Raw genomic sequence first — 19,352 nt, 5'->3', positions numbered from 1 at the left:
TTCAGATGTTCATTGATTTTAAATTAAAAAGTAACTGCTGTGTTCTACATGAAGGGTGACAACAATAACAAACTAGTCCTTACTTAGTGTTATTTGTTGCAACTCCATTCCTGTGCCTGGAGGAAAAGTGGGGAGACCCAAGTACCATAATCTTACAGATCAATAATCTGGATATCTCAATGTAGTATAACAGATAATCAATTCTGGGTAAAATAACTCAAGCACTGCTAGCTGTTACTGCTCTAGCTTGTGTCTTCAGGTTCAATTGCCTGACTTTATTAATTTTTATCTTTCATCCTGCTTGTATTCCTGGAGACTTTCTCCATTTTTCATTCTGAAAGTGCAGAGTTGCACACTGTTTGGCATATAAATTGCCACACAACTTACTCTACACGCTTAATATCAATGTTATATGCATCTCTTAAATATTTATTTTCCCATATTATGTTTAAGTATTCATTTTCTGTATTGTACAGTTGGTTATGTGTTACATTCCTTGATATCTGTCTGAATTTGGACTGAAATATAGCACTGTTAGTATACTGGTTCTACTGCAGTTTCTGGATGTTAAATAGGGTGGTATTTCAACTTAGAACTGCAAGGAAGAAAAAAACTGAAAATAAGAGAGAAACATGTTGAAATAGGGACTCTTTAAGTGAAGCTGGAATACATTTCTGCATGAAAGTTATTTATTGGAATATTTTACTATTTAAATAAAAGCACTGAAGTACATTCTTAGTACTTTCTTAGTTTACTGTATCTTTTTTTTTAAGTATATAGAATACTGTACATTGCCATTTTTTAAATCAATATACTCTTTTCACTCTTTGCATTATTGAAAAGATCTGAAGTCTGTCGACATAAACAATCGTTTGTTATTCATTTAGGAACATCGCAGCTTAAAAAAAAAAATTATACATGCAGTAAAGTCTAGGTCATATATCTATGATGAAACCAGATTCCCTAAGTAACAGAGTATTACTATGCTACAGTAGACTATCAGATGCAGTTCTCAGCTTGTACTTTTATCAAAATTCACCACAATACTGTGGTAAGAAGTTCACAGTTCTGAATAACATATTTGGAAACAATAAAATTGTGACATTTGTAAATTATTCCATTTATCCCCTGTTTGGTTTCATTTCTTTACCAAAAAAAAAAAAAAGCCAAGTACGTATGTTCCTTTCTGCAGGGATTGCACATTACTTTGTGAAAAACAGTATCTCCTTTAAGATTATATTGCAAAATTCATTATTTGGAAATTCCAAGTTTACCCCTTCCTGTGGTACCTCATTGTTAGGTAGATGGCTTTATGGCTTTAATGCAGTAAGTTTGGCTTGTCTACTGTCCTAAGCAGCTCCAATAGTTTACCAGTCTTAAGTTTATGATTGTTTAATGAGAGACTGGACATTGTGCTCTGTTATATTGTTATCACACCGTGCCTTTGAATTAGTAAAGGGCAAATTGATGTGCTGCAAGATGATTTCATGTACCTTTGAAGAGTTGGCTGTTTTGTGTTTTCTCATTTGTTCTTCATCTTACTTTAAAAAGAAATTGACAATGGTTTTCCTGCAGTAAATGTTGTTCTGACAGTTAGGCATTACTAGCCAATTGATATTGTACCAACAATATTGTGATTTCTTTAGATAATTAATCTTAGCTATTTTCCTGTCAGAAGCAACAGTGTTTTTGTTTTTTGTTTTATGTTGCGCTAGAAAGATCACCAGTTTTGAAAATTAAAAAGCATCCCTTTTATTTTATTCATTCCAAGAACAATTTATGGTGCTATGTTTAGATACTGAGCACTTGTCAACAAACATAATTATGCTTCGATATAAACAAGATTGGTGGCTTCACAGCACAGCTTCATCTCGGTTGAATGTTTTGATATAGGTTCGGATTATACAAGCTTTGTGTTTGTGGCATTTTTCTTCTTTTGTTAATAGTTTCCTCCTGTAATTACTTGCAGGCAAACCAGTGTGCATTTAGGATCATTGTGCATGGGAGACATCAAACGGAGAAGGAAAGCTGCTCCCCTGCCAGGACCCACAGGTAACCAATTTCAGTGGGACAGAACACAAAACACAAGATGTTAAATCTGTAAATATGAAGCAGTAGGTCAGTGACCCAGATAAATGCTGGGTAAATTCAGTAACTTACATTCTAACTTCAGGGTTGTTGTTTTTTTTTTTTTTACATTCTCAATTTCTAAATCTTTGTAAGAACATTTATTTAAAGAGACTGTATCTTTTTTAATATACTAAGAATCACGAACAGTACAGATTATGGCTCGTATCTACTCAGGCATTACAAGATAGAAACTTAAGTTGTCTTTTATTTTTCTGTGAGGAGTGCATATGAATATAGTAAATATCCTGCAAACAATGAAAAGTTGGTGATAAGCTTTAAAATTAATGCTGTGGATTAAATAGGAAGCAATTTCCAAGCACATTTCTGAAAGATTTTTACAGATGCGAGGTCACAACCATTGTGTGCATTTTGCTGATGTCACTGCTGTGAAATGACTTTTTCAATACCTAGCAGTGATTTATAGGACACCTGTCAGTTTGTTGGTATTAATTATATATGTGCATACTGGAAACAATAGGTGGTGTACATGTGCGTGTCAGCATAAGATGTTTTATGTATTAGTAATATGTAAATCTGGATTGTACATGGTACTCATATGTAATTATACATAACACGTTTTTTCATGTATATTCTAGATGTCTGTCTTTGGAGAAGGCTAATATTTGTATTCCAGCTGAATTCTCTCTTCTGAAATTTCATTGTTTTAAACCTCAGTGGCAGTAACAGACTAAGAATAATATTAAAAATGTTATTAAAGCACCTCAGTGGCAGTAGTATGGAAAAAGAGAATGTGTGGGTCAGGTTTGAAGACTCTGAACATATGTGAAGTGAGAAAGAAAAATTCTTAATGGTTGAAGAGAGAATAATATAATTATTTCTAGAAGGTGATTTTCACTTGATAACTTTCAAGTACTAAAGGATGTCATTTTGTACTAAGAGGGTATGAAATATCATGAAATTCATTTTATCGTTCATTTTACCTTGGGCTTTCAGTGTTCAATGTTTTATTTTACAATCTGGTTCCTCTGTGCAACTTTGCAAAGCCAATATTTTGATATTAAAGCAAATGTATTATATTCAACATTGTGTATCTCTATATTTACAGTTTTAGAGACTCTGAGTTTTCCCAGGACTTTCTTTTATTTGATGGGTAACAGAGTAATGATGAGTAGATGTATCATATGGGATGCTTTTTAAGTAATTTGAGGAGTTATTTTCTTTTTTAAATTCAAGGTAATCTTCTCAATTTTCTTCTTTAAGAATGAGGTAGGATTTTTTTCTGTGCTTGCAAGTTTTTTCTGCATTTTGTACATTTTTAAGCAACTTTGTACATTGTCTGTTGTAAATTTTTAAGCCATTTTTGTAAACTTCACATACACGTAGATAATATGTAACATTTTATAAATTATTACTATTTCCTTCACTGCATTTCTTCCTACAAGTAAGTTATAGCTCATCTGTTATGAGGCTTGATAATATATGTTATTATTTTAAACCATTTTATGAAAGGTGTATGGTATCCTTTAAGAATGAAAATATATCTGGAAATCTGAATTAAAATGGTCATTTTTAATATTGTATTATTTTCCTTTCAATTGTTTCAGATAAGATATAGGAACAGAAGGACTAAATTTTATGCAGAAGAGTTTGTGAATAAATATTTTCTTGAAGGAAAAATATATGTGTGTACTTACTTGAACGGAAGTTGGAAGATAGAAGTAGAATTCCGCTAATAATCTTCCTTATTTAACAGAGAAATCTGAAATGCTGGCTGTAAATGAGTGATTGACTGCAAATATTTTCCTGAGATGCATGTGCTGCAATGTTTTGCCGAATAGAAGTCAGTCCTCTGAAAAAAAACCAAAGGTACATTCATTGCTCTGAAAGTAATGCCTCCTATTTATTTTCATAGAAACTGCAACATATACAGAGAGCATAATAACACTATTTGGTGATGTTTTGTAGCTGAAAATTTGCTCTAATTTTCAACATGCTCACCACCTTACTGTGCTCACATCCACTTTTTGGTCTCCATAAACATTCAGTAAACATCAATGAATGTCATTGCGTACAATTTTTTCCATGTGGAAAAATTCAGTGACACCCCTTTGCTTGATATGCACTTCCATGTCAGATGGTATTCTGTTAGACTGCCCCTCTGCTGCCATCTGTCATATGGCAACAGTCTTCAATGGAATACTGGCAGGAAGGTTCCACCTCTGCTTCCATTCCACCAACATCTATCTCTAATGTTGTGGGCCAGCATAATAAAGTGGGAGGCATTACTTCTGGAGCAGCCCTTGTAGATCAGACAGTTCCATAGACTTTGCTTCTTAAAGTATACTACTTAAACTGAACATTCTAGTATGCTATGAGGAAAAAGTGGAAATAAGCTACTGAATTTAATAGCATCACAAAAAGCATGACCTGCTTAAGCTTATAGTCTCTGGAAACGTCTTAAAAATCATCTGTGTTTTTCAAAAAAAAATTAGTGATAAAGAAATTGCTAAATTGCTGAAGTAGTGCTATGCACAGTCTTGAAAGTCATCATTTAAATGTTTAGATTCAGTAGTAGTGGAGAGAATAACTGGCAATACCAGTGAAGTATTGAAATATGTTCTCTGTTTTGAGTCTCACAAGAGAAGCACCTGCTATTTTCAGACTTCTTAAAAGCTATAGACTTCTGTAGCAAGCAGTGTTATTGGTTAAACGTTTATTAATTGTGACAAGAACACCCAATTTATTTCAGTACTCCAACTTATTTACTGCTCTTTCACCTTTGTATTTTGTATTGAAAAAATAAAATGAATATTGATAGAGTTAGATATTGATTTCTAAATTTATAACCTGTTCTCAACCTGGAGTCAAAGTCACATACCAATAGGTTTGTGTATATTAGTAGCAAAGGATGTAGATTTACTTGTACAGCAATGAGAAACTATTGAAGCAAGAAAGTTTGAGCAACACAGTGCATTATATAGTTTGAAGAAAGCAGGAAATAATGTTATGTATGGTTTGTTAAAACCTGGTAGTGAAGTCCTAATCTGTTTTTGTTTTTGTTTTTTTAATTTTCTGGATTTTGGATGCTTGATATAGCCCCGTCTGTGTATTAATTGAGCTTAGGCAGGTAATTGGTTTATCAACTGAAAAAAAGATGGAAAAAAAAATTGTTTACTTTCTACAATTGCTTGTAAGAATCAAGTGTTGTACATTAGAAATATCAGTTTTTGCGCACCTTCTTCTGTGGAATCAATATTATTTCAGTGATTCAGAAGTAAAATTTGGCGCCAGGTCATTTTTAATATCTTTATGCCCTCTTTGTCTGCTTGAGCAGTAGAGCTATTTCAGGTGACATACTGACGTATTTCACTGCAGCAATACAACGTCCTCAAGTTTGTATAAAAGCTCTTAGGCAAGCCAATATATCATCTTGGAAATAACCCTACCAAAACTGCGTTCTGATATCAATGAAAATAGTAACAAAACAAACAACAAAAATTGTATAGAAGAGAAAGGATATTCTCTATGAAGTGTTTATAGTTGAAATGTGTACATTGGAAATGCTTCTAGTAAACAACTGAGATTACCGATTTAAAGTCTCTAGCAGATGCTACAGAATTTCAGATGCCATGATATATTTACTCCAGTTTCTCTCCTAGTGACTTTGTCACCTTCTGTAAAGATTTTATTTTTCAATCAGCTATTTTTTTCTTTTTTGTTTGTTTGTCTTTATATGAGATGCTTCTAAACCTTGCTTCCTGAAAGAAATTGGTTTTTTTGGTGAGCAAATTCTTCTTCAAGTCTGAAGGATGTTAATAACTTAATTTAAAGAGTGTAGAAAATTGGATCCAGAATAACAAAAATGTTAAGTTTTATTTGTATGCATTATAAATAACCATTTATTTATATTTGAAAATGTTCTTCTATATCTGGTGTTTATTATTGTGCTTTGTAGTGTGGATTTGCAAAATCTAAGTTTAAAAAGAAAGGTATATTGTAGTTGAAATACAAAGAATTTACGTATTAAATGTTATTGTGCATCTTGTAGACAACTTAATATTGATAATTTTTATGAAAAGCAAACTTCAAATATTATGTCTTTATCTATTTGGAGTGTTGCATGCTATGTTACAGGCTGATACAGACTGAAATAACAAAGTTAAAACTCATTAAAAAAAAAAAAAGCTTTTCAATGAAAAATATGACATTCTTAATTACAGTAGAAACATTGAGCACTCCTATAATGCCATCATGACTCACTTTAACAAGGTAATCAAAAGGGTGCATGTTTTCATTCCTTTTTAAAAATTACCAACAGAATAGCTAAGCAAACTATTTTGCTGATGCTGAATATGTCATTGATTAAAAATCAGACTTGAATATTTGCAGTACCAAAATGATGATTTGAAAAAGATTGTGATTACACTGTGATAACAGAGGTTTCTGAGGGTGAGTTTGTGGTGAAGGTCAAGTTACTGAATAGTTGCTAAGACAGGGAAGGCTTTTGCTTACTTGAATGAACTGTCAGTAGATTTCCAAAACTCTAGACAAACTATTTTATGCCTACTTTCTTCTTAGCTTGATTCATGGCTTTTCTACCTACTAAATGTACAACTCTATCAACAGAAATCTCTTTTCATAGAGCAGTTACAACACTGGCTTGTTGTGAATACTCTCTCTTACAGCAGTACACCAATTCTTATCATCTTTTATGGGTTACAAAGCTTATCTACCTGAGCATCCAGCCTATAGATATATATATATATATTTAATGTAATTTATTTCTCCATGAGATGGAATTTTAGAAGCTTTTTTTCATTTTTTCACTAAGTCAGTTAAAAAGTGAAAGATCTGGGTGTACCATGCATTAGAAACAACACTAGGTACTGTAAAGAAACAGTCCTCACAGAGGAGCCACCTCCATTTTAAATGCTTTAGGGAGAGCTTTTTTTTTTTTTGCTTTTTTTTTTTTTTTTTTAATTTTGTTTTGATTTTTGCTTGATTGTTTTGTCAACCACTCAGATGCATTGATAGTTTGAGTTCCTGATCTTGGAGAATAAGGGCCTGGCAAAGAGCAAAGTCAGGACTCTGATCTTCATGAGAGCGGACATCCATCTTAGAAATTAGTGGATGGGATCCCATAGAATACTGGCCACAGGGGGACATAGGAACAGAACAGAGCTGCAGCGCTTTATGGATGCTTTTCTGAGAGCAAGAGCTTGCAGGAAAGGCAGGAATCCAGCATGGCTGAGCAAGAACCTGATGCTCAAATTGAGAGAAAATAAGAAAATATACAAACAGGGAAACTTGGCCTGGAAAGAATACAGAGGGTAGCCATTTGGTCACGCAGAGATAGGATCAGGAAAGCCAAAGCACAGATGGAACTGAACTTGCATCATAAATTGTTCTTGGAATGAATAACTTAAATGTGAAAAATAGCAAGAAGGGGTTCTGCAGGTCAGAAGAGACGAGCAAAGGAGAGTGTACCCTCTCTGGTAAATGAGAAGGGAGAAATGGCTTCAAAAGACATGGAGAAGGCTGAGGTACTCAAGTTATTTGCCTTCCCTGGCAATTGGGCTTCCCATACTTCTTACAACCTTGAACCTCTAGATGAGGCTGGGGGAACATTATCCCTCCCAGTGTGAAAGTGGAGCAAATGAGAGACCACCTCATGAGGCTGTACAAGTTTGTAGGGCAACAACGTGTATCTCAGGGTCCTGAAGAAACTGCCTGATGTGGTTGCCAAGCCATGCTCCATGATATTTGAAAAGTTGTAACTGTCAGGCAAAATCCCTGGTGGCCTCTAAAGGGGACCGAAAAGATCTAGAGAGGATTGAAAAGTGGGTTCACATGAATCTAATGAGGTTCAACAAGGCCAAGTGCAACGTGTTGCACTTGGGTTGAGGCAATCCCTGGCATGTGCACAGAAAGAAAAACTCATTGGGAGCAGCCCTGCAAAGAATGAATTAGGGGTCCTGGAGGACAAGAAGCTGGATGTGACCCAATAGTGTACACTTGCAGCCTAGAATGCCAACAGCATCTTGGGCTGCATCAAAAGAAAGATGGCAACAGGGAAAGGGAAGTGGTTGTCCTCCACTCTGCTCATATGAGACCCCATCTGGAGCACTGTATCCAGGCCTGGGGCACCCAACACAAATTCAGTGCAGAGCTACTGGAGTGGGTCCAGAGGAGGGCCATGAAGAGAACAGCTGAGGAAATTTTGATTATTTTTTTTTTATTGTCAACCTATAGCTTGACATTATCACTGCTAAGGCCACGTCTAATAATTGTATTCTGAGGTCTTCATTACCAACACAAGGATTGCAGTTGGCTTATATAAGTGACACGATAACATTTTAAAGAGAAAAAGTGCTGCTGATTGTGGTTATTTTTATATCTTTCCAATGGAAATGGAGAGTTCAGCATCTTCCCAGGCCTTCATTTTATTAGAAAGCTCTCCAAAACAAAAGTCATCTAAGTTGTATTATCATCTATGTATTCTAGCCAGAAATCTTAGTAATGTTCCAGTTTTTGTTCTTCATGTTTATTATTGTATACTTCTTAGTAAAGTAGCCTCTAGCAGCAGTGTAGATATGGGCCCTGAAAAATAGGCAAATGTTTATTTAACCCATAGTAAATACATATATGTGTGGATGTATTTGACTAGTTTCAATAAATTAAGCTTCATCTTTAAATTTAATGTGGCAGAAGATAATACTACATAGGCACAGCATCAGTGATAGAAGTAATTATTACCCATTACCAGTGGTATCCTGGTATTCCATCCAAATTTGGTTTAAGGTTATTCCAAGCATAGAGGCATAGTCCTTACATCCATTTAATCTTCAATCTTTCTGCTGGAATTAATAATAGGGCTATCCATTTGGAGAACATTTTTTGTAGTTTAAGTTCTTTCTCAGCAGGACTCAGTCCAAGGTTACAATTATTTTCATACAAGTTAGAGAAAACTTCTTAGAAGAGGGCAATTTTTGCAAGTGTTGAGGGCGTTGTGCAGAACTTTAGAATTTTCCCTGGTGGAAGCACTTCTGAAATACTGTCCAGTGACTGTCAGCATAGATAGGAAATAAAGCTGGCCTCATTTGGACCCCAGTGAAAATACAAATATGAAAATACAAATATCAAGAGATTCTCCCCTACCAAGGAATAAGCAGAATTCTACTAATTCTGGCTTTTTCCAACCAAAGATAGTAGAGCTTGAATAGGCAAAAGAATACACTTCACCTACAGTGTGGCCCAGTCAAGCAAGAAAGAGGAAGAGCACTCGGGAGTCCAAGTGATCTGCAATAGTGGAAGACCAGTTAAACCAGTGCAGTGTCCAAATTTCCATCAGTGTGTGGATTTATAATTGGGATGGTTGGAAATTAATATAAAATCTAGGGTTTGTACTACAGGATACATCTACCCCTGCTGCAATTATGCAACAATTAGTTTTAATGCACCTAGCAGTGAGATGATAGGAGTGAAACAGTAGCAGCACAGGCATTGAGTTCTGCTGTGGATGCTGGGTAGATATGAAGGCTTCCAGCAGCTGAGGTTCTGACTGCCTTCTCTGCTGATTTCATCTCTATAGTGGCTAGAGTACAATGTAATGCAAGCAGACTTACCTAGACATAATTCTTCTTAGGCTATTATTGAGGCATAGTCCTTACTACCTCATTCTGAGGCATATATGACAGTTTAGTCTAACAATTCAATCTCAAATAGTTATATAAATAATGCAGTATTTTCATATCTGGTTTTCTTTGTTTGCTTGTTTTTGTTATATTGCCACAGCATAGTGAATTTTGAAAAACACTACAGGTACTGATTTTAAAAAAAAATCCCAGTATGGCTGACAGACTCTGTACAATTATCCAGAACGGCTTTAAGAATATAAATATCTGGGTAGTCTGATTCCCCTTCTTTTAGTTAGAGTGAACATAGCAAAGATGCACTGCAGTAGCATGTTATTTTGATTACATTCCTTCTAAAATGTATTGTGTATCAAGATCAGTCCCTACTGTTCTGAGCTCATCTGTCTAGTCAGAAATCAGAAGAGAAAAAGAGATGGAATATTAAACGCTTTCAGAAAATGAGGGGGAAAGTGCACTAGCTTTTAAAGTGAAGCAGCATGTATCGTTTCGCCTTCCATTGGCTGTTTATCCAACATCAATACAACACTTTAGGAGCCAAATTACTAAACAAGCTGACAATTAGGCTTGCAGTCAGCTGGATAGATTAGTGGCTAAGAGAGGCAGATACAAGATTTTCATCTCTTGAGCCAATTACGCAAGTGAATTACCATCCACAATGCACCTTGGAAGATTTGAGGTAGAAAGACTGACTCTGCTGTGATAGACGTGAGATCTAGGGTAGGGGGTAAGGGTTAGCAGGCCATGTATTGCAAAAATTACCCAAGCAAAAAGAGATCCTTCTAGGAAAGGATTTAAAGGATTTAAGGCTGCTGAGACCGATAGAAAAGGAAATAATAGTTGTGGAATGCTCTGCTAAGGCATTGCTGTTCCACTCCCAGGTCTTAATCATATAAAAGAAAGCTGAAAGGCCAGGACTATATTTCTGTACAGTGTCATTTTCTCAGAACTGTTTAAAAAAAAAAAAAAAATTCTTAACATCACAAAAGTTCAATGGCCAGAGATGAAATTACTTCAGTATGCCTTAATTTGCTTCTTACAGCTTAAAAATAAAAACAGTAGTGCTTTTTAAAATAAGAGTTATTTAAGAGATTGAACCTAGCTGAATTCCAGTTTTATTGACACATATTTAAACCAAACATACTTGATATTAGTCTTACCCAGAAATTGGACCATACAAATAAATACTGTCACAATTATGGTTGATAGGGTCACAGTTCCTTTATTATTCTATAATACATGATAACTTTAATTGGTGAGCTTTTAAGTATTTTAGAAGAAGCTTTTAGCAAATAAAATATATTGTCTGATCAAAACTACGCGTAGGCTCATTTGTTTCCTGCAGAGGAGCATTGTTTCTTAAATATGAAGCAAATTTAAAACCTGAACTTTTGCAAGCTGTTGTATCCAAAAATGATTAAACAGATGTGGAGCCTGCAGCAGCATTAGACCTCTGATCTGATTTTAGCTTACAGATGGAATTAAATTAATTCATGGCAATCACTGTAAAATCAAGGGTATGGCACTGAATGCTAGTGTACTGTTTAACCAGGACATACCTGTCTCAACAGCTGTTAAGAAAAAATTGCATACCTTTATTTTTCATTGAAACTTGCCTTTAATAACATCATAAATATCATATCAAAAATTACATAAATGTGGTGAGTTTTTTTTTCTCTTCCTAGATTTGTTTTTCTTATCATATTCCATGTATGTAAGGTCATATGCATAATAAATGTAGACCTTGAAGTGTGTCTATTCATGTGCACAAATGTTTGAGGGTAGGGCTTTTTAAAATTATTATTCTGGCTACTAGCGTTGCTGAGTGAAGGGATGCAAGTGGAGGAATTTTTAAGTACTATCCTCTCAAGCAAGCTACTGTTCTTCAGTATTAGGTCCTCACTTGTGTGATGGTAACTAGTCCTGCATGTAGGCTTCTCATCTGAAAGTTCAGGAACCAAATATATATAATATATATAACTGAGACATTTTCAGGCTGTAAAAAGAAAAGACTCTACATCGGGGATTCCAGCAAATTATTAATACAGGAACTTCCTCATAACTCATGCAACCCCACAATGCCCCATACAGCAATAAACTTTGAAAAATGCATCCCTTTCTGTTTTGCTTAATCTGATTTTGCATAGTTATGTTTTGTGGGATGGCACAATGCGTTGATTTTGTTCTTGCTCCTGGGTGGGTCAAGACTGAACACATCCCAGAGGTACCACAGCCCTTTTCAAGGCCAGTGTGCTTGGACCATTCTCTCTAAAAGGCCCTACTGGCTAGTCCAAGAAGTGCCCTAGGCTTGAATTAAAAACTGAACTTGAAGATGAATATTACAAGGACAATTACTGATTTTAATTAGAAAATTAATGCCCAGAGCATATGAATTGGGGGTCAGGGAAATAACAAACAGTGTAGTGTGATTTTTTTTTTTTTAAGAGTTCTTTTCGATCATGCAGCGGGTCGAAGATGTGGAGATGGTTTTATTTTGTTTTTATTTCTGATTGACCATGAGGTGGAGGAAAAAGGCAGTTATGAATACAACTACCCATGTTCTTCTGATTCAGAAAAAAATTTTCATTATAAATTCATATCCCCACAATTCTTATTCATCATTTGAGAAACTTAAGGCAGACATAGAAATGTTTATATAAAAACTGATTATACTGCAAATTATTTGCATGTATTAAACTTCTTCAAAATTGAAATAAAAGCTATTCATATTTACATTATTTACATGAGAGTAATTAGTCAATGTATATGCCTATAACATAGGCAAGTTGTGTGGCTTTTTGCTTTTGCTTTATTACTGCTGCTATAGAAAGCCTCCAAGCACTTTAGCCTTTGGACAGTGTGTGCTGCTTGATTGTTTGCCCAAAAGGGAGCGTGGAAGCCAAGTTTATGGTAGTTTCTGCTTTCTCTTTTTATTGTAACTTGGCAAAGTGTAAGAATGAAACAGAAGGCTTGAGGGCAGGCCTTGGTGTTCTAATAGGAAATAGAAGTATATTCAGTGGGGAAAAAAACAATTTTTATATGCATTTCTGATGTATGTATGTCTGTTGAAACAAAAAGAATTCTAATTTTCATGTCAGTTGCAGAAAGAAAACAATGTCACAATGAGCAACATTAAGAAAAAAATTACAAAATAGTAACATCCAATTATTTAACTATATCATGATACAGATTGTTTCTTTGTGCATTTTTTTGTGAGGTTGCTCTGGATTTCATGAGAATTAATGTTCAAGTACAAAGGTATGTATTTTACAGGAAAAATTATGTGGATTTCCCCCCAAATGGACTAACAAAAAGCTGTATATTTTGACTCAGACTGCGCCTTGCATGCCAGCCCAGCAGCATTTGTCTTTGTCTAAGCAATATTACGAATGGTTTAGTATTTCCAATACTTATATGTTATGAAATATACTCTTACTTTTGTTCTTTCTTGCTTGACGGATCTCTTGGATCTTTCTTTCTTTGGAGTTCACTTAATTGTTCTGTGGCTACTGAAACCACACGCCATTTCTTACCATGAGTTGCTGTGAAGAGTGAACCAAAACAGGCTTCCAGGATTTTACCTGTGAGGTTTACCTTTGCTTTTGTTGAACCATTGCCTTTCTTCTTTCTGTTTTTTTGACCTAGAAAGTATAACTAAGAAGGTTGCAAAGCCTGTGTTGTGTATGCCAGGCAATGTCAGGGACTTGACTGTATGAAAATTGCCTCTGCCTGTGGGGGCCTGAAAAGAAAGGAAGTCTTGGTCATTGAATTCTGTGCTGGTCAGTTCAAGGGAAACCCTCTCGGGGATGAGAGTCTGCTGACTTAAAAGCCTTTTTTAAGTCTAGCATTAAGCATAGCTTCAAACTAGTATTAAAGAATGCCTTCTCTCAGTGCATTTCCCTTTTACTTTGACTCGAAGACTGAGGTACTTGGAAGCTGCCTACCTTTCATGTAGCCACTGTTTTGCTGAATCTAAACGGATCTGTAGTGAATTGTGTTTGAGTACCATAAATTCATCAACTCAGTCACCATAATGTGCCTCTTCTTTTGAACCTCCATCTTCCTGTGGGATTCCCTCCCCCCCTCCCCCTTTCAGCTTTGCTTTTGTTTTGTGGGTGTTAAATGAGGCTTCTCAGAAGTGCTTGTTCAACTTTTGTTTTGTTCCTGTTTAGTAAGCCAGCTACTTCTCTTGTAAATTCTTGACTGAAGACAACATAGCCTTCAAAAACAAAACACCATGGACTCCTGCTAAAATATTTCTTTCAGAAAGCAGCAGGCTAGAATGAGCATGTAAAAAATTAAGCAGAGAATGTCTGGAGTTGGGCATGTGGTGGGTTTTGTTGTTCTCTGGTCAGGGGAAGGAGCATGCTGTACAAAGATAAACCACCTACATGCAATGGCTGGTGCTAGCTTAAAAGTTCATTCTTAAAATTTTGCCTTTTGTGATGTCATAAGAATCACTGCAAATCCTTGAAACTAATATAATTTGTATTCCTGATGCAAGATAGACACATAAGGGAAGGTTACCCATGTGTCATTTCCAGAAGCCTATCTTGAGGAGCTTGGAAGCTTGGAGAAAAAAAAAAAAAAAAATGCTTTTTCATTTGACATTCACATTTCTTTTTGCTATTTTCATAAGAAAATGAATGTTAAATTACACTTTGCAATCTTGTTGGTCTTTTCTGTAGTGTATGTGAAACTTTCTACAGTTGTCTAGGAAGAAGCCTGTAAACATAATTAAATGTTGTTGAAAATACCAAAAAGTGAACTGGACAATATCAAAACTCTTGCAATTTTAGTAAAACAAAGTGAGTAAGGATATACCCGTATTTCAGAGTATTGGACCATTGGACCTCTTGTCTATATTACAATCTCTGTAGAAGCTGCAAGTGTTTAATCAGAAAACATTTGTAGTGTTTATTGAAAGTTATCTTGTTGAACATTGATAATATTGCTGAGGATGGATAGGTGGCCATGATAGTATGGTGTGTCTTGGCTTAATAATTGTGTAGGACAAGACATTTGTGTAATCTAGCCCTTTTATTGGTAGACTTGAGCATATGATGCATATTCTTCAAGACTGATGTAAAATCCACTGTATTGGAGTAAAAAGGATCCACAACAGTGTTTGTCACACTTAAATAATGAGGGAGTCAGAAATATTGAAAATAAAGTGAAGCCTTAGGTTGCATTATTTGGACTCATGCAGTCAGGAGGTCAACATATGCAAAGACAGCCTGTTCTAGCAACCTATTAGATGAATTAGGAGAATAGAAAGGTTTAAAGCTTTAGAGGAGATTATCCTCCTTTTCTCCACATGGCAGGCAGTGCTGATTAATGCTGTGTGTTTCTTTAATCTCAGGGTTTGTAGGTGAAAACACCCAACCAATCCCAGAAAACAACATTGGAAACCGAATGCTTCAGAGCATGGGCTGGACTCCTGGCACTGGCCTTGGACCAGACGGGAAAGGGATTGCAGAGCCAATACGAGCCATCCAGAGACCAAAAGGACTCGGCCTCGGATTCAGCTGACAGAAATGCACTTTGGCTGTCAAGTGAAAGTAAAGATTGAAAATAATTTAAAAAGACAAGAATTGCAAACTTGTATTATTTGTTATGATCAGCAAGTCCAGTTGTTCTTCTCTCAAAGATCACTGAAGCCTGTGTGCTTCACATCAGCTACTCCAGCTGCAAGGTACAGCCACAGTGACAGAACCGGCATTTGAATCTAATTTTACAATGGTGCTAAAATTTACAAACACTTGTACTTTTTTATTTCCTCTGGTCTTAAAGTTTGTATTAAGTAAAAAACTCAGTGTATTTGCTTCTTTTCATAGAACCTTCTGACACAGCAGATTTTAGTATATAAGCAATTTTTTTGTAAGTATAATTTCATCTCAAGAGCCTTGATAAGGTTTGTCAAGGAAAATTGAAGTTTATATAGTAATTGTGTTTTCCCCCTTTTCAGGCCAAGTTTCCAAACCTGATATTTCTAGTGTTTAACAGTGTTTGAGGATAAGCTGTCATTTTGCCTGTAAGATATACATGTTTTCTGCTGGAAGGTGATATGTTATACAATTTTGTATAAGAGCATGAAAAATGGTTTTGTCATCATAGGAATGCCATTTCAACATCATTATCTGGCAATGTATCACTGTCTTCCACATTCAAGCTCAAACGTAAAGCTTTTATACTTGTTTTTACATTTGCAGGATTATCTTTTTTCAGCAGATATTTTAAAATTTTAGAGTTTATTCTGAGTGTGGATATCTCTTTATATGAATAATCCTTAATGTGTCTATACTTAAGGATATATTTCAACTTTGAACCAGAAAATTGTGTTTTAAAGATGCCCCCATCAGTGTTAATATGCTGGGATTTGGTATTTTAAACAATGTCGTGTTCAACATTTGTTTTGTGATTGTGCTGGTACCAGTGAGCCACAATGTTTAAGGAACGTAAAGTAACTGAAAAAGGAGAAGAAGTGAGATTAGGATGGAGGAAAGGAAGGAAAAAGATACTTTGATAGCTTCTTAAACATCCAAGCTAGCAATTTAAAATCAAGAGGAGTCATTAAGTGTTTTAATCAGTATCCTAATGTATCTAATATCAGCAGAAGTAATTTCATTAAGCGGCAACCAATCAAGCTCCCAGGACACTATTGGTCTGTAGTATAAAACAAATTCCACTTTAAAATTGAACGATAGGGCTGAAGAAAACAGTTGTGCAGATGGTCTAAGGAGAAAATATTGCACCTGCTGTAGTAGCTAGAAATATTTACTTTGATTGTAGAGGGAACGGGATTTGGTTCTTCAGTTTCTTTTTCTTCCCTGTCCTTGCTACCAAACTGCTTAGAAAAATATCTTGAAGATTATTGCAAAGATAATTGCTGAGAATAACAGGAGTGCAGCTTCCTTCATGTAACTGAAATAGTGATGAATTTTAAGAACTGTTTTTTTCACTGATTTTTTTCTTTCAGATTCACCTTTCTTTTTTTTTTCTTCCAGAAAGGCAATGCTAGGAAATGTAGCAACATTATAACATGGAATTTTCTTAAAAATTTTGTTGATTCTTTCCAGGGTGAGTACTGTCAATTCGGAAACTTTCTTTCACAACTTACATAGTGTAGACTAAAAGGTTAGTACCTGTTCTTGTTCTTGATGATAGCTGAGTGCAGATGTTCCATGAGTTTCAGAAGAGCCATTTATTGTTCTTTGCATCCTTGATATCATTGTGAGGTTTTGCCTTTTAACATTACAAGAATTTTTAAACAGACTTGGCGTTTATAATCAGTGCAAACTTATTATGGAAAGTTTTGGAGCATAGGATAATGTATGTTGGACACTTCTAATATCTCTTGCATACCAAACCAAGTTAAATACATTCCATATCCAAAGAGTTCCAGGGCCATGTAATTGCAAAGAGCCTGGAATTCTGCAGGCAGCAAAGGTGCTCGCTTCTGTATTTGTTATTTATAGTAATAGGTTTATATGACACACTCCCATTCTTTCAGTGCAATGCCTGCAATTCTCTTAGTGCGACCATCTAGCCAGTTCCTTATCTTGTGAGTGATCCATCCACCAAATCCATTTTTCTCCAGTTTGGCAGTCAGGATGTCGTGCAGAACTGCTTTGCACAAGTCCAGGTAGATGACATCAGTTGTTCTTGCGTTACCCACTGATGCTGTAATTCTATCATAAAAGGCCACCAAGTTTTTCAGACATGACTTATCCTTGGTGAAGCCATGTTGGCACTACCAATCACCTCAGCTTTGTTTTCCACGTGCCTTAGCAGGACCTTCAGGAGGATCTGCTCCATGGTCTTGCCAGGTGCAGAAGTGACACTGACTGGCCTGTAGTTCCCTGATCTTCTTTATTTTCCTTTATTGAAAATGGGGGTTGTGGTTCCCCTTTTCTAGTCAGTCAGAACTTCACCAGTCTGCCATGACCTTTCAGATACGATGGATAGTGGTTGGCAGCTTCATCTGCCAGTTCCCTCAGAACCCACGGGTGGGTCTCATCAAGTCCCGTGTTTTTTGTTTTATATCAGTCTGCTAGAAATTATTAGACACTAAAACCGGTCAAATTGATTTTCATATGGAGATAAGTACACCTTGACTGTTTTCCAGCAGATATTTTTAGATGCCACAGCTAACAATCAGGTGTAGAAGAAATTGATTTATTAGAATATTTTAATCTCATTTTTTGAGGTAATTTAATGCAGTAAAATTCCCACTCAAAATCACATCATTTTATCACTTCTCACAGGTGTGATTTATGATATTCTGGTAGTGTAACTTTGCACAATTAAGGCTAGCATTAGGAGGAAAATAAAAAAACAAAATCATTCTGGTTTGTTTTGTTTTGTCTTTTTTAAGTCACTGCAATGTTTGTTGGCTTTAAAACAAGTTGAAGTACCTGGTTATTTTTCTTCAGGATTTTCCCATGCATAACTTAAAATCATCTTCTATTTAACTTACAATCATACTTGCTATAAAACTGGTTCACATTATTTTACAGTACATGTAAAACTATTTCCAATAAGAATTCGTACTGACTATGATACTGGAGGTTTTTATGCCTGCATAAATATCGGTTCATCTTGTATCTAAAAGTTACTATCACTCACCAAATTTTTTCCATTTAGGTGTTTGATTAATTGGTAGTTAAGCTGTTAACATAATATTCTGCCTATGCAGAATGTTTAGTAAAAAGAAGACACATCCAGTATTATCAACATCACATTTTGCTACATTCCATTGTGTTTCAGAGTTCTGTGAATTAAGCCATTAACTGTTAATAAAAGAAACACATGAGCAGTTGCTGGCAGAATACTGTTTTTAAGTAAATATTTGTTGAAGTCAGAGAAGCGTTATCGATATGCTTATTTTAACAAGTTTGTCCCTGCATTTGTCTTTCTTCAATTAGGGCAATAATGGGTGTAGAATGGCAGTAAATAGCTAAATAATATGTATTGAACGCTTTGCTTTAACAGCACAAATGCAAGATGAAATAAAATAATTAGACTCCACGGGTTTTGTATGTTCTTTTCTTTAAGTTGCCCTTTTCAATGACGGTGTTACTGCTCAGGTGAGTGCAAAAGCATTGTTTCTGAAAATGTGATTAGGATTGCTAATATCTTGTAGCAAGCACATGTATATTGTGCTAACACTGTTAGTAAAAGTATTGTACCTCCTTACCAGTACTTTTCTAGGTAGTTATTAACCAGAAAACGTGAACCACATCACAAAATGCCACATATAAAATATCTGCATTACTTTTGTTATCATATTTTTCTGGGATGTTTAAATACAAGTCCTCTTCATTCTTTAAGTATGCGTATGCTTTGATAGCTGTGACATGATTGTGCTTTCTCTTCAAGCAGGACTTCAAAACTGTTGCTCCAAGAAGAAATCATGCCATTTTTTTCATCTTTCTGCTCCCTGTGCTGGGCAGTAAAGGCATATCAAAAATGGGGATCTCTTCCCTCTCTTACGCTGTGCAGTGAGGAGACTTTTTAATTATGCTTTAATTGATAGCAAAGTTTTTGGGAGCAGGGGCATAGCTAGTACACAGCATCTGCCAAGGTGCCCACAACAGAGTCCCATAC

General features: G+C 35.4%; 1 protein-coding gene across 2 annotated transcripts in view; it reads left to right on the top strand.

Moving 5' to 3' along the window:
* Positions 1-18,773, top strand: part of GPATCH2 (G-patch domain containing 2) — a 100,869-nt gene extending 82,096 nt beyond the window's left edge. The window contains exons 9-10 of one of the 2 annotated variants that reach the window (XM_052673038.1): positions 1,970-2,052; positions 15,106-18,773. In XM_052673038.1, coding sequence (XP_052528998.1) covers positions 1,970-2,052; positions 15,106-15,275 — 253 coding nt within the window. In that variant the 3' untranslated portion in view covers positions 15,276-18,773. Of the gene's footprint in view, positions 1-1,969; positions 2,053-2,726; positions 3,772-15,105 lie in introns of those variants that run through there. The other variant, XM_052673048.1, reaches the window with a different exon arrangement.
* The last annotated feature ends 579 nt before the right edge of the window (positions 18,774-19,352 follow it).

This window comes from Tympanuchus pallidicinctus, unplaced genomic scaffold (genome assembly GCF_026119805.1).
Source record: "Tympanuchus pallidicinctus isolate F22 unplaced genomic scaffold, pur_lepc_1.0 scaffold1, whole genome shotgun sequence".
Lineage (NCBI taxonomy): Eukaryota > Metazoa > Chordata > Aves > Galliformes > Phasianidae > Tympanuchus > Tympanuchus pallidicinctus.
The sequence above is the reverse complement of the archived record's forward strand: the minus strand, read 5'-3'. Positions and strand labels throughout refer to the sequence as shown.